At 35.2% G+C, this 16,964-nt stretch overlaps 2 protein-coding genes across 2 annotated transcripts; both read right to left on the bottom strand.

Annotated features, from left to right (window-relative positions):
- Nucleotides 1-4,638: 4,638 nt before the first annotated feature.
- LOC136413775 (histone-lysine N-methyltransferase SETMAR-like) lies at nt 4,639-5,066 on the bottom strand. The gene is made up of 2 exons (XM_066397480.1): nt 5,053-5,066; nt 4,639-4,999 (listed from the first exon to the last, which is right to left on the bottom strand). The coding sequence occupies exons 1-2, from the start codon at nt 5,064-5,066 to the stop codon at nt 4,639-4,641; spliced, it is 375 nt and encodes a 124-aa protein (XP_066253577.1).
- Nucleotides 5,067-15,786: 10,720 nt separating this feature from the next.
- On the bottom strand, nt 15,787-16,893 carry LOC136413776 (uncharacterized). The gene has a single exon (XM_066397481.1). The coding sequence runs from the start codon at nt 16,891-16,893 to the stop codon at nt 15,787-15,789; it is 1,107 nt and encodes a 368-aa protein (XP_066253578.1).
- Nucleotides 16,894-16,964: the final 71 nt, after the last annotated feature.

The following is a 16,964-nucleotide window of genomic DNA, read 5'->3' on the forward strand; positions in this document are numbered from 1 at the left end:
ATGGAAACACATTTATGTGTGTTTCCATATGTAAAACTGTGACCCGATGCATGCTTGTGGTTTCCTCTTTTTTTCCTCTATCCTGTGTAAGCTCCACTCGCATCTGCATATATTTTCGGATATATGTATGTAGTATGCTGCATGTGTAGCAACTTTGTATGCATACATGCCTGCTGAAGCCAATAAGTAAAAACGCGTTGTCTTTGATAGATGGGACAAGTAAATTGGAAGACGAGACTAGGCAATTTAAAGTTAATTTGGGACGCATCGAGAAGGTTTCATAGCTTGATGTTTACGGCCATGAATGTAAGATATAGATTATATAATAGTAAATGGGCTAAAGTCCTGTCCAAATAAATAAACTCTCGCAAATACACACACGCTTTCCTAGGTAACAATATCTAGAACTAACACTATAAAGTTAAACCAAACATATCTTATCTATCTATTCGTCTATGATATTAAATTTTACTACCATAAATCCTCAATACAAAACAGTAAATTTTACAAGTAAAATATTAACTGAGTCGAAAGCTGGCAAGGAGGTTTGTTTTAACTACTTTGGGGTGTGATCAACGAACCAAATTACCTGACCCGCCATGGGTAAATACCGACATAGTCCAGACTATAAACCGTGGGTCTTGACTTACTAACATTATTAGATTTGAACATTCACTCGTTTATTGGTGATATAGTCATCAGTGCTAATATCAAGCGGTAAAACCTTAAACGTTCCAAATTAGCCTCAAATCGCTCAACCTCATCTTTCAATGGACTTAATTCAACCTCATTTATTAGAGGGAAATTATCAAGGAAAATATCGTGCTGTGAATTATCTACCTTATTTCGATAATAATAATAAAAAAAAATAAACAAATAAATAAATAATAATAATAATAATAATAATAATAATAATAATAATAATAATAATAATAATAATAATAATAATAATAATAATAATAATAATAATAATAATAATAATAATAATAATAATAATAATAATAATAATAATAATAATAATAATAATTAATAATAATTAATAATAATAATAATAATAATAATAAATAGTAACCCCCGTGTGGATAGCGGGGCTCCCACCCTGGCTCCGCGGGTCATAAAAGGCGACCAAGGACCATCACTCCCATGATACGGTAGGCACCCATAAGAATGAAGAATAACAGGGGGCCTCGGAAATGGTCACTATCTGGGGATCGCCAAGGTATGTCTGAAGTCGGTGCTGGACATGATAATATGCGGCATGTCGGTGGCAGGAGAAAAAGGAAGCGGGTCTCTGCTGCACAAGAAGTTACAGCTCCAACGCAAATACTACGAAGCCCAACACCAACAAGAACTCTATATGCTCAGAGTGCTGCGCGGGAACAACAGCCTATGCTTACTCAAGTCTACGTACCCAAGAAGCACATGAAATGAACTTGTACCATGTATGAGACAATACTGCGTATATACTTCTAGGTAACATGACTAGAAACGCAAACAGTCGGCTACCAACAACAACTACACACCGAATTCTGCAGGGAGTTTCCTGATCTTCAGGTCACAGAACAAAGGGTAGCTGATCAATATAGAGTCATTCAGCGAAACAAACTCATTCCCGACAACTCAATAAGCGCAATTAAAGCTAATATACAGCGGGAAATTGAAGAACAGGATGCATCACCTATTGATTTAGAGAGTAACATAAGTGTTCCGGAAGAGCTTGTTAGGGCTGAACCTACTATGGATCAAAACATCATAGATCCAACCCAGCACAACAATCATAATGAACAACTCTATAACAGCTTCGATTAATATAAAAAAGAGACTACTGGAACTCGATGGTACAGATCCCCTTTCAAGACCTTCGCCCTCGCGGCTGAACTTGTCAAAGAAGTTGGCCATTGTAATAAAGCTCCTAAACAGCAGGATATTTCCGGACTTGCTTGCAAACACGCGCTGTCTTAGGGATCTGCACACGGTTATCTACTGCGTAGTAACGATAATTGTGGAAGCCGTGGGAGCGAGGATTGTATATGGGAGGCGTCAGTCGCAGGCAGTGCCCATAGCACTGAACTGGGAAAGGAGACTGCAAACCAAAATCGAAGACATTCGGCGGAGAATAGCAACAGCTTTCAGAATATATCGCCGGTAGAACATCCAGAAGACTGCAAAAGAAAGTGAAAAGTATACTGTAACATACATGTATCAACTCAAAACAAGACCCATTCAACTTTACTGCACAACAGTGCCTGGACATCCTTAAACAAAGGCCCTCTCCGATAGGCTGCATAGATATAAAATAAAGAACGAAAAAGAGTAGGAGAACATGGTGTTCAGGCGAGCGGAAAAGGCTTTCTATAGAAATTTCAAAAAGGGTGAGGATGAACCTGGGAATTGCCCTTCTAGGTACGATATCGACCAATACTGGAGGGGTCAGCTGTCCACGATGGTTTCTTACGTGGTCCAATTTGCATGGATAAATAAGGAGAAGATGGCGTATCAGCATCGTGAGGAAATGCACTCCGTTTACCGTGGAGACGCCGTTAGGCGGTCTCACAATTGGAGAGTACCCGGTCCTGACGGGATACAAAACTTTTGGCTTAAGAGATTCTCTTCTTCCCATGAAAAGTTAATAATATACATTAACGAGGACATTGCTCACCCCCGTGACATGTCCCAGTTCCTCACACACAAAATGACATCACTTTTGTCCAAGGGCACAGACTAGGACCATCTAAATATCAGTATCCGTTTAAATATAAACCTATCACTTGCCTGTCGACTTTATATAAACTGATAACGTTGTGTATTACCCAAAGAATCTACGCGGATTGTGAAAGGAATAACATAATCGCAGTTCAGCAAAAAGGCTGTACAAAAAATGCGAGGGGATGTAAGGAACAACTTGTGATAGGTTCCACTATCACAAACCGGGCAAGCGTTAAAACCAGGAACCTATATATGATTTTTAAAACTTACAATTAAATACAAAAAAAAAAGAAAAATTACAATAAGTCCTTTGACCCGGTCCCTCATCAGTGGCTTATTAAAGTCTTGAACATCTACAGTGTAAATCCGACTATTATTAATTTCTTAGAGCACGCAATGAAACTTGGTGCACCCGAATTTTCCTAACTACCCGAGCTGACACTATAACCACAAAAGATATACTTATTAGGAGGGGTATATTTCAGGGTGACTCATTGAATCCTCTGTGGTTCTACATGACAATGAACTCCCTGTTCTCTGGACTAAACTCCACCGGATACGGATTTGCAATAAAAAATAATAACATGAGGGCTATAATGGTGAGTTATCTATTGTAAATGAATGATTTAAAGCTCATGACTGCCACGAAACAACAACTCGGCCAAATGCTTAGCATCATGGAGAGGTTTTCGGGGGACATTGAGATGCAGTTCGGCTTGAACAAATGTCCTACCATTGGAATAGTACAGGGAAAGGTTAAAAGAGACTCGATCTACGGCCCTCGTGATGGACATAACATAGAGATGATACTGCGGAAAGATACAGGTACCTGGAAATAAAATAGGCTCAGCGCATTGATCACAAAACTGTGAGAAACGAGTTAACTTCGGAATTCCTTAGAAAGATGAGGAAATTGTTACAATCTAGCTTCAATAGCAAAAACTTGTTTCATGCACTTAACATCTATGTCTAGTCAGTAATTATCTACCGATTTGGAATAGTAAAATGGTCAGTTACTGATAGTAACTTGAAACTGAAAGTGAGGACCTCTACGACAAGAGTACGGAAAAATCATCCGAAAAGTGCAATTAAGAGAAAGTTACTTTGCCTCGACCAATGGGAGGAAGGGGACTGACAGATCTCAAGAAACTTTTAGACCAACAAATAATCAACTTTACACGATTTTTCCATAGACAGCTGAGACGTCTGCGTTTCATCGGAGCCTGTGCCAGGAGGGTGACGAGGCACCACTTATGTTAGGGGAACGAAACATTCGGCTCAGACATCCTAACAGCACCGAGAAAGTTCAGATCTGGAAAGGAAAGCCCTTACATGGAAGACACCCACATGAGGTTAATCAAGAACAAATGAACACCAAAGTGTCGAACTATTAGCTGACCTCGAGACAATTCTTCCCTGAAACCGAGGGACACTTGATAGCAATATAATACCAGTTTATGCCAACCTGGACCTATCTGAAGCATGCCATTCGGGACGTCACGGTGAAGAACGATGAATGCAGATATCGATGTAATGCATCTGAAACCATTCAACACATCACCGGATGCTATCAGGCGTTTGCAGGGACGGAGTATAATAAGCGACACGACTTTGCGGCCAAGATATTGCACCGAGAACTAACTGATAAGCTGAGGCTCCTTTAAGTGGACAGGGTCCCCCTACTATGAGTACCACCGTTTTGGAGAACGAAAGCCATAAGCTGTACTGGGACCCTATGGTTCTGACAGACTGTACAGTAGCTCACAATAGTCCACATATAATACTTGTGAATAAGACATTGATACATGTCGCCCTGATCGACGTAGCTATTCCAAACAACAACAATCTGGTGGCAAAGTATTATGTTGTTGCATAATTTCTATCGTATTATAAAGGAAATTGAAATTTCCATAACTTTGAAAGGAAATTTAATTAAGAATCAACATATTGTCTATTATTGTTAATAATTTGTCTCCAATTAATGGGCAGCTTATGGATCCCCCCTAGCTTATGGAAAAATTTTATCAATACATTATTGATGTCATGTTCTGTATAAAATTTTTTCTCATCTAGAAAATTTTGTAGTGAGAAAATCAAGTAGTAGTCTGATGGCACCACATCTGAATAGTCAGGTGGGTGAGAAAGAACTTCATAGCCTAGTTGGTCTAGTTTCAATCTAATCTTAGGTGTGCTGTGTGGTCGGAAGTTGTCATGTTGAAACACAACATCTTTGCAATTGGCTAATGCTGGTCGTATGTCCCTAATTTTTGAATCCAATCGTGGTAATTGATCACTGTAAATATCACCGGTAATTCTTTGACTATGTGGCAAAAGTTCGTAACGTACCAAATAGAGAGCATTCGTTTTTATTGGTGTATACTAGGTTTAGGGACTGCTGGAGCCTTCTGATTTGGAAAACATTTGACCTTTTTTTCTACCGGATTATCATATGTAATCCATTTTTCGTCTCCATTAACTATCTGATCGAAAAAAAGGTCAAACTTCTGCATTGATCGCAAAGAATAAGACACAAGGTGTTTAAAAAAAAGACTTCAGAAATGAAGGGTATGATTCCTTGGCCCATTCTAAGAAAAAAAGTTCCTATTAACATGGGTCCGCAAACGTACCGTTTGTGAGATACAGGGTGTCAAAAAAACAAGATCAAAAACAGTTTTAACTTATTTACCTTACTTAAAGAATATGTTCTACATGTCTACCTGCCACTTATACATAGAATTCACATCTTCTCCGAAAAAAACATTTATTCTTTCGAACAATCCTGGATTTTGTCTAATTGTTTGGCACTCATTTTCTATTTGCTGCTGTAGTTCATCCACATTATTAATTGACCTCGAATATACCAGTTGTTTTAAATATCCCCAAATGCAAAAGTCAAGTGGGTTTAAATCAGGCAATCTAGGTGGCCATGACACAGGATCTCCCCGTCTTATCCATTTGTTGTTATAAGTTTCATTTAAAGAACATCCTACGGCGATAGCAAAATGCGATGGGGCCCCATCTTGTAAAAACCATTGGTTAGCTCTATCTATTAAGGGAACATCTTCAAGCAACAGGGGTAAAGTGTTAATTAAAAAGTGCAGATAATTTTCTCCATTTAAACGATTTGGCAAAAACACTGGATCAATCAAACAATCTCCAAAAATGCCCAGCCAAATATTTACAGAATACCGGTGTTGATGTTTTGTCTCCATAACAGTATGAGGGTTTTCGTCGGCTTAAGTATGGTTGTTGTGAAAATTGATTATTGTATTGTTTGCAAAAATAGCCTCGTCAGTAAATTAAAAAAAAAAAAAAGTTTGGATTTTCGACCAAGTTTTCCTAACAAGAATCTACAAAAAGCAAGTCTAGAATCATAATCCGGAGCTAAAAGAGTTTGCACACGTTGGATATGATAAGGATACAGCTGCTGTTTTTGAAAATTCTCCAGAGTACAGAAGCATTAATGTTTCACTCTACTGTTATTGTTCTAGTACTGATATTCGGATTTTCTTCTACTCTTCTTAAAACATGTTCTTCAGTTTCTGGAGTTGTCACCGATCTTTGTCACCCAGCCTCATGTTTTTGAATGTTAAATGAACCAGTTTCCCTTAATCGTTGATGTAGTTTCGAAAAAATACTATTTGATAAAACCGCACGATTAGGAAATGCCTCTGCGTATAATCGCCGTGCTTCAGCGGTATTGCTATTAGCACGACCGTACTTAAAGTGCATATCGGCCATCTCTGACTTAGTATTTATAATATAAGAAGGCATTTTCATAGTAAAAAAGAATGAGCACAAACTGGCAGCACAACAGTTAACACTATTAAATAACATTTGCAATATTACATATCCATGAACAGAAAGCAATAACAACAACAAAGACAGCAACACCAGTATTCTTTTTTTTGACCCTCTGTATCTCGAAAACGGTGCGTTTGCGGACCCATGTTAATTGGAACTTATTTTCTTAATGAGCCAAGGAATTAAACCTTTCATTCCTGAACCCTTTTTTTTAAACACTCTATATAATGATATGGGTTATCAGGTCGGCTTCGCTGACTTCATTCGATACCCAACGTCCAAGTTTTTTAATATGCCCTAATGTCTTTATATGCCGATATATTGTGATATCATCATAGCCCGTCTTATCCTCTATCTCTCAGCTGGTTATCAATGGGTTTTCCATTATTATGGCCTTTAGAGTATCGTCGTTAAATTTAGAGCGTCTGCCGGTGTGAGGTTCATCCTTGAGGTTAAAATTTTTAGCTCGAAATTTTACGAATCATATTTGAACAGTTCTAATATCTACAGTGGTAAAAGTAACCCTTAAGGCGCTGCACAAACTTTTCGTAGCTACAATTGCATTATTGCCCTTTTGAAACTCGTAGAGTATGCAATATCTCAGATGAGTTCTATTAACATCCATGTTTAAGCCCCCAAATCTTAAAAACTACTGAGTAAAATTTGAAGATTTGAAGAAGAAGACGTGGTCTTTGAGAGACAAGTAAAGACACTATACAATCAAATTAGCAACGCAGTCTTAAAGGTAACTTAAGAAAATTTATTGCACATGCAAAATTACCTTATGAAATACGACAGAAATTATGTAACAACCTGATATAATGAGAAAATCCATAAATACAGGGATTTGCAGGAACAGATCGGGGAACGATGGGGCATGAGGAGTGTGCGCAGAGTTCTAGTTATCCTGTCTACAATTCCGAAAAATTTTCTGACTAATCTGAAAGATCTAGGAGTGAACGCAAATCTGTTTAGGCCTACACAGACGGTGGTGCTCTTAGCAACAGCGCGTACTATGCGCATATTTTTAGGAAATTAGGCAGGACACCATGCCATCTAGGACTTGCTACCACCATGCGAAACATGTCGGATCTCATCCTTTTGGTACCTGTGGTATATGGGATGAAGTAATCCCCCCCCCCCCCCCCATTCCCCTTCACTGGAGTGAAAAGACATTTTTTGGTAACAAATAATAATAATAATAATAATAAAATATTTGTTTGATAACTCTTTAGATAGGTTTGAACCGTAGCTGAAACAGGAAAAATTTTGGAGTATGAGGGTTTATCGTTAAATTATCGTTTATCGTTAAAGCGTATTTGATATAGGACACTGATGGCTGTTGAGTTGACTAATACTTAATGGCATCGGTGAAAAATGAAGAATAATATTGACATTATTGCTGGTTAAAGTAGGTATATGTTGGAATATTTTTGACAAAGTATGGATTTTAAGCTAATTAGGTAGATTTCGTTTTAGCTTAGTAATTAGAAGATATCTGGATTCGATATTTACCGTGTGTCTATATTAACTTCCATGTTTATTTTATGATAATTCCTCTTATGCCTACTGAGTTGTTGAATAACCTACTTCGATTCATATATAGTTACCTAGCAGAGGCGATATGTACTGGAAATCGAGCGGTCTATAATTAATTACTGCTTAATTACTAAAACCGGGACCATTTCAGTTCAATAATAAATACAGCGTATTCAGCAATAGCAACACATGGTGTTGAACTAATGCGTCCCTTTCATTCGTTATGTCTTAATGTAATTTCAATGTGATATTACAATCATGCGTTTTTATTTTAAGAATTTTGGGTATTTTCTTACCTCCTCTATCGGCGAAAAATGGAGAAGCCATCGAAAATTATCAATAACTGTATAAAAAATTATTTGAAGACTTAATCGTGCTGTGTACAAAATTGACTTCAATTGTAAATAATATTCCTGTATATGAATATTAATTTTTTAATTTTTTTGCTAAGAAAGGAATAATTGATAAATTCAGTGCGGCAAAAACTAGAGAAACATTTTTGTTATTTAACTGAACAATTATCCACAATTTTTCTACATAGTGATACTGAAAATGCCGCGTGGTCATACTTTATCTGAAGATATTAAATTTAAAATTACAGAAAAATTCGATAGTAGCGAGCAGGTTTCAATGGATAGATAGCTCAATCTCAAATAATGTGTATTAAGTAAAATTATTTCATCTTTTAAACATAATGGAACAGTGAAAAGCATTAGGCAAACTGGAAGACCTAAAAAACAACCCTCGCTGAAGACACTGATGAAAAGATTCGTTGTAGCAAACCATTTACATCTTCCACTACAGTGAAGAAATAATTTCCAAAAATATCGCTCTTTGTTTGTAGTATTCAATATCGCTTAAGCATTAAATGGCAGGCGTCCAGCAAAACTTCCTTTTATTTCCGCCAAAAACACAGCCGCGAAACTTAAATTTGCAAAAGATCATCTTGACTGGAATATATCTAAATGGAGGACTGTGTTGTTCTCAGACAAAAGCAAGTTCAACTTGTTCGGATCAGATGGAATGAAGTGGGTGAGACGGCCAAAACAGTATAAGTTAGACCCTAAATACACATTACCAACAATAGAACACGGCGGAGGAAATGTTATGATGTGGGGATGTTTTTCGGGTTTTCGTGAGTGCGGTGTTGGACCCTTGATTAGAATATAAGGAAAGATGGATCGGTTTCAGTATCAAGATATATCAAATGTATCCATTTGCGAAGGAAAATATGCCTTTACGCTGGTAATTTCAACAAGCCAACAACCCGAAGCATACTGCTGGGGTCGTTAAACGTTGAAAACGGGATTTGCGTTTTGAAATATCCAGCGAAGCGTCCCGACTTGAACCCCATCGAGCACCTATGGGATCAATTAGACAGACAGTTACGTCAACAACATACAGGAAAATTTAAAAATTAAGACGCACTGTGCTCTGCATTGAAAGAAGCTAGGTTTCTATAACTCCTGAATATACTGACAAGCTGATCAAGTTAATGAGATCTAGATGTATTGATGTTATCAAAAATAAAGGATACGCAACTAGATACTAGTCATTCTAAATATAAAAAGGTTATTAATGAATATTTTTCTACTTTTTGCCGCACTGAATTTGTAAATTATTTCTCTCTTAGCAAAAAAATTAAAAAATGAATATTCATATACAGGAATATGATTTACAAGTTTAAATCTATTTTGTATAGTGGACGATTAAACCTTTAAATGATTTTTTGCAAAGTTATTGATAATTTTGAATGTTTATCCACTTTTTGCCGATAGTGTGCGGAAATAAATATAACTCCAATTATTTTAGTAGCATAGTTGGAAAATATAACATCTAGATCTAAACATTAATAATTGTAAAAATAAATTCATTTGCTTGGGTTAGATTTGAGGAAAATTGTCTAAAATTTGTGTCATTCAAGAGAACGTTTTAAGCTCAAATTTAGACATGCTAAGTAAACCTATATTCTATTTTACATATTTCGACCTAAATAATCAGTGTATGGCTGAAACATGTCCCAGGTCCTACCATACGCTAAATTTGAATGGACTGAAATGAGCCTACATTTGTTTAATATAGCTGATGAAGCAGACAAAGAAGATATTCTGGAGGTGGCTTTTTGCAACTCGTAAATGGGATCATTTCTAAAAGAAAACGTAGAATACACTATAGAAATCAAAAGCGAACATGACACCGCGAAGTTGAAAAAGAAGAAAAACATTCATAGAGTGATCAAATTTAAACAATCTTGCACCGAGTTCTAAAAAAATGTTAAAGCGATTTAAGAAAAAATTTGTCGAATTAATGTCTTGTTAGCAAATGGTTCGGACATTATGGAGCAGCCAAAAGTCATAGTTGAAAATCTATATAATATTTACTAAAGGTCTAGTAACTGGTGAATTAAAGATACTTCAAATATATTTAAATATTGGCATGTGGGTTCTAAATTTAGCAAAAACCACTACCTATAACTTTCATTATGATTGCGTTTGTCACACGTTTCAAAATTGTCCAGTTCATATGCTAATATCGATAACCTTCTCTAGTAAATGCATCAGCCTTCTTATGCAGTTACAAAACGCCACTATAGAAAGTATGTGGTAGATTAGACTAGACTCTTTAAGTAGCATTTACAATATTTTACAAATAAATTAAAAAATTATGGAATACTGAGAATAGCAGTACGCCCATGATTGGTTTTGTTGGCCAGGTGTTAGAGCCAGGTGTGAAGGAATATATTACAAAAAGTAAGGTCACGTTCAGTAATCATGTTAAATGTCTTAAAAATTGATATTAAAATCAATTAGATACACAAAATTTAATATCTGAATAAATATTCTGATTATTCCATAACCCGAGTGAATATTGCTTTGAGTCCATACGATGGCAAAAGCTATGCCGTGCCTGATCTAATATGGCCTTTTGAATGTTATAGCATAAGCATTTCATCAAAAATTTTAGTAACTATTTTAAGTGGAAAATTTTTATTATTTCATAATTTTAATAATAATAAATTCGATAATCGTTTTGCACGACCTCAAATGCCGCAGTAATTCATGCAATCAGGTCTTGCTCTGTTTCCACTAACATATATATATGGTATAAACCAGAAACTTTACATATCCCCACAGAAAGAAATCTAAAGGTGTTAGGTCGGGTGATCTAGGGGGCCACGAAGCAGGGCCATCTCTGCCGATCCAATGTTGTTCGAACTGACGATCCAAATATTTAACAGGTGCGTTCAAGTTGAAGGAGGATCTTTTGAACAATTACTGTAGTATTATTTTGTGCAAACAAATTAAAATCAAACGTACTAAAATTAGATAAAACTAATTTTTACACATAACTATCTTAAAACATCATAAGGTTGTAACGCCTTAGGAAATTATTTCCGAACATGGGTTCCTATACTCAGATGTCTTCTATTGTTGCAGTGAATAATTCATAGAAGTTTGGTCCTATAGTTCTGAATCACCCTGTATACCTATATTGTTTCAGTTCCCATTGTCCTAAGGAATGGGCACAATCTGTGTTTTATTAATAATTGAATACAATTGTAAGACCTCGTTCCTATAGTGTCGCAAATATGAATTTTTGTTTAAAAAGTCTCATTCGAAATAACTTTTTTAATACATATGATCCTTAATTTAGGTAATGTTATTATAGGCAATGTTTAACTGTAACAAATTCTGTAACTTAATAAATAAAGGTTTGTCGCAAAATTCCTGAAACATATTAATTTTTATTTTCAATGGAGTATTACACAAAGAGGTTTGTTTATTTTTTTTTATTATCTGGGGAGTTGCAGCTACCCTAACTTTTTTCAATGTAGGTGAGTTGATGAAGTTTTTATTTTAAAGTTTTTTCAATTGCAAATACAATTGCGGATTTTTTGTTACTTTTTATAAGCAATGTGTCGGAGAAAAATAAATAGGGAAATGTTTACTGAAACAACTTTAATGTATACTTTTTTCTTACTTGATAAGTTATAATAGCCTTTAATGTCATACCTTATCAAAGTTGCTCGATAGTTTTTTGGCCAATTTGAACCGAATGTGATTAATTTGTTAGTACCTGTTTACATTTCAACATACAAATTAAAAATGAAAAATAAGAAAATGCCTTATTTAACCGAGACACATCGTATCAAAATTTTAATGATGATCGTATATAGGAACAGAAGTGAAAACAGACTGAAGTCGTTCACTTGTTTGCTGAAGTTCATCCAGAATTGGCTGCAATTAATCGTACGATTAGCAAAATCGAAACTCAATATCGGGAGTTGGGCCACGTGAGGGATGCTCCTCGACAAAGGTCGTTAAAAATAAACGAAAAAAACCGATTGAACATGTTGGAAGTTGAAGAAAATCTTGTTACTTAAGTTAAATAAATAGCTCGCATTCACGGTGTCAGTCACATAAGCGTTTTAAAAATTCTGAAAGAAGCCAAAAACCACCCATATTAGATGTAAAACCTGCTTGACTTTAACGAAGATGATACTGGCCGCAGACTCGAATTTTACAAGCGAATTGTGGCTTCTATCTATGCTGGGCAAATTGCTTTGGAATGGGTAGCGTCTTTTGATGAAGTTACGTTCACATTACGTGGATAGGCCAATCGACACATTTGCCGTTATTGGGTCGACGAAAATCCTCACTCGATACGTGGATGCCATACTCAAAGGCCTTAAAAAACAAACTGGCCTGGAATAATGGGGATCGCATAGTAGGTTCTGTATTTTTCAATAAAGATGTAATCGGAAGGGCATACCTAATTATACTCCAAGAACTGGTTGCTGCTTCAACAGTTTTATTCTCCAATAATTTGGGGTACCATCATATTTTGCTTAAAATTCACAGACTTATCTCAACGAAGCACTTTCGAATAAGTGGATCGGAAGAAGAGACCCAATTGAGTGGCCAGCAAGATCACCCGATCTGACCCCACTAGATTTTTTCATGGGGATATCTAAAAAACAAGGTTTATTGTCGTTGGTTTTATATACAACCTAACGACATCGCTGAGTGTCAACAAATAATCAGGGATGAAATTAGGCAACTAATATCGGAAGTGTTACAAAATATTCAGAATATCCTTTATTATCGATTAGGGTAATGTGAGCAACAAGGTGGAGGTTACTTTGAACATTTTTTGCCTTAAAGTAGTTTTTTAAACATTTTCTTAGTAGTAGGTGTATACGCAATTGAATTTGCAATTGAAAAAGCTTTAAAATTAAAGAGTTAACTAACCTATCTACATTAAATAAAAGAGGGAGTTACTGCAAGTCCCCAAATAATTTTAAAAATAAACAACCCTCTTTGTAATGTGCTTCATGAAAATAAAAATTGATATGTTTCAGAAATTTTGCAACAAACCTTTATTTAGTAAGTTACAGAATTTGCTCCAGTTAAACTTTCCACTCTGCATATTTCTAAAATAATATGTTAGTACTATCCATTCAAAAATAAACAAAATTTTAGATGTCATGTAAAGGAAACTAATATGTCGCAGAGATACTACAACAGATATATGCATTAATGCTTACCACATGAAGACTAACATCTTCGCTGGATCTGAATGAATATGAACTAGAGTCTCATAAATAGGTCATAATTTGCTCATAAAATATATTCATATGGAGATTTTACCTTTTTATCAAAATCTGAATATTAAATTTATTGGTCACCATAGGTTATAACAATATTTGATGAAACTGTAGTATTATCATTGGGAAGGTCTTCCGAATCAACAGGTACTGGTATGCACAGGTAATAGGTGTCACAGATAGCTGTTAATCAATGACGCTGTTAAATGAATCTGTACTATATGTAACTGTAGTATGTAATATCTAGTGGTCAACCTGAAAATGTAAATTAGTATATAAATACTTAAACTGACTAATCTTTGCCCAATTTCTTTGTAAATAATCTTTGTTTTACGACGTTTGTTGTAATGTGTTAAATGTAGAGCAGTAAATGTTAAGCTTGAAAATAGAATTGAAGATATTTAGAACGATTATGAAACTAAAACAATAAACTATGAAAAGCAGTTAATGTGATAGATATGGTCAATTAATCATTATAGAAAACACAATGATAGTAACAGCTTATCCTTAGTATAAACTTCTAAAGATATGAAGAGCAGTAATACAGGGCTGCGCGAAAGTCCGGAATAAAATTAATACCTTTTCAACGAGCGACATAAAATAAAACGCTGAAACGTAAATTGATTTTGAGTTTTACGTATTTCTTGGCATTAAAATGAAATATTTTCTTTCAACCCCTTAACTACAACCTTACTCAACCTTTTTTTTAAATGGAAACATATGTCGTGTATGGGCTCGTTGGAAAGCTCATGAAAAATGGAATCTTATCATACCTTTTTTTAGTTATGTGGTTATTAGGAAATAAAAAAATCTTTTAAAAACAAAAACACTACGAATACCTTCTTAGTTCTATCTACAGGTTATTTAACGTAGCAGATGCTGAAAATATCCTTCACCCTCTACTTGGTACGCTCCCAGACGATAGTAAACCCCAATAAAAATCGATATGCTGTCTTTAATTTTGAATGAGTCTTTATTTTACACCAAAAAAATAAATAAACAAGCGAAGTGGTATTCAGCATATCAAGATGTACTTCAAAAGGGAAAAAAATTGCTACATTTTTTGCGCCAAGTTTATTGCCTCGATAAACGACACATTTTTCTATTCCGTTTTAAAATTGTAGCATTTTTGTGTAAAATTTACTTGAAATGTTTAGTTTATTAATTTGTATACTCTCAAGGTGTTCTCTTTAAAATTGCTAAAACAAATGGTATTGTCAGAAAAGTGAAGTATCGAAGTATTGATACTTCTGGGATGTGGGGATAGAATGCGAAGTTAAAATGAAGTGTGCGCGTTATTTAATGTAAAATATTCGGAAAAACAAATTTCCCAGGCTACTGTTAGTGAGATATTCCACAAATTTAAGGAACATGGTACAGTGAACGACTTGTTTAGAAGTAGTCGGCCACGTGTTGTAGATGACAATCAAAAATTGGACATTGCCTTATTTCTGCAGGAAGATCTGCATGTGTCAACGGTTTCATTGGCTCAAAATTATATGCCTAGACGTATGATTGGGAGGTTTTTGAAAACAGAAAAATGCCACCCATGTAAGGTATATTTTAGCTTATATATATATATATATATACAGGGTGTCCCTAAAAGATGTGTACAACGCTCTACCACGTAGAGTACAGTTCAAAATAAGTCGATTTAACTACACTTGCCTTAGTGCCTTAGTTAATAATAACCGAGATACAGGGCGTCAAAGGTGGAAAATTAAATCACATTTTCTTTAATATATTTCTACTGCTTCGAAATAACTTCAGGAAATTTTGTATTTCGGAATTTCTCGGGACCAGAAATCCAAATTTATCGTCGATTTCGTTGTATCTCCTAGGGGGCGCCACAAGTAGCTATTTCAATACATTTAAGTCGCCAATACTTTTTTGTGTCACGGTGTACGTCACTTTGAGTTTCAGAAATGTTTTTCCCACCTTTTTTACTTAAAAAAAGTATACCATGCTAATATCTCTAAAACCAGCCGTTTTCGACAAAATGGCATTCTAAGTTATAAACGCATAAAACATAAACAAAACATTTAATAGTAGAAACAATCAGTTATTAAAAATAATTTCTTTAAAGAAAACAGTTTAATTACAGTTCAATTACAATTTATAATAAATAACTAATTATTATTAACTTTCCTTAAAACTGGTTCAAAATGACTGCCACCTAGACGCCTGCATAGATTAATTCTATGCAAGAAATTAAGTTGTAGTCTTTGAAAAACTTCTTTATCATTTCTAATTACATTTGTACATTGCTGAATCCTTTGCCACAGATCATCTCTATTATTTACAGATGTCGAATAAACTTTTTCTTTTAAGCTTCCCCAAAAGAAATAATCCATAGGTGTCATATCTGGAGAGCGTGGTGGCCATTGTACTGGAGCGTTGTTACCTCTGCCAATCCATCTGTTTGGATATTGCTGATTTAAAAAGGCTCGAACATTAACAGAATGATGAGGAGGAGCTCCGTCGTGCATAAACCATACTTTTTGCCTCAGAGCTAAAGTTAAGTCTTCCAGCAATTCTGGCATCGTATTTTTCAGAAAATTTAAATAATTTTCTCCATTAAGCCGATCAGGTAAAATAACAGGACCAACAATGAAATTATCTACTATTCCAGCCCAAACGTTGATTCTAAAATCCTTTTGGTGGTGTCGTACTTTGGCTGTATGCGGATTTACCTCGGCATAGACATGTTCATTATGAATATTTGATATTCCAGTTCTAGTAAAACACGCCTCATCTGTAAACAAAATTTTTTTGTGGAAAAACATATCCTGCGTTCTCTGGTCATTTATGAAAGAACAAAAATCAAGTCGTAATTGGATATCTCCTGGTAAAAGCTCTTGAACTTTTTGTAAATGGTAAGGATGTAGCAAGTAATCCTTTGTAACACGATTTATCACACTTTTAGATATGTTTAGTTCTAAGCACAATCTCCTGCAGCTTATAGACGGTTCTCCATTAATTCGCTCTAAAATTTGTTCTTCTGCAGCGGAAGTCCTTATAGTGCGAGGATGTCCACAATTAACCATATAAGGAGCCAAACTGCCTGTTTCACGAAGCCGTCTTTCGATTCTTGCAAATGTTTGATGGTTTGGAATGCGTCTGTTTGGAAACATATCATGATATGTCCTTACAGATTTCCGACCATTTCCTCGACAAAACCCGTATGTTAACAACATATCCGTCATTTCTGCATTACTGTACCTTTCATTGGACATTTTGTAATGACGTACTACTATTAGTACTATTTAGATATCAGGAAATCACATAAAAAAGAAAAAAAATGATT

This window comes from Euwallacea similis, chromosome 15 (genome assembly GCF_039881205.1).
Source record: "Euwallacea similis isolate ESF13 chromosome 15, ESF131.1, whole genome shotgun sequence".
In the NCBI taxonomy this organism is placed as follows: domain Eukaryota; kingdom Metazoa; phylum Arthropoda; class Insecta; order Coleoptera; family Curculionidae; genus Euwallacea; species Euwallacea similis.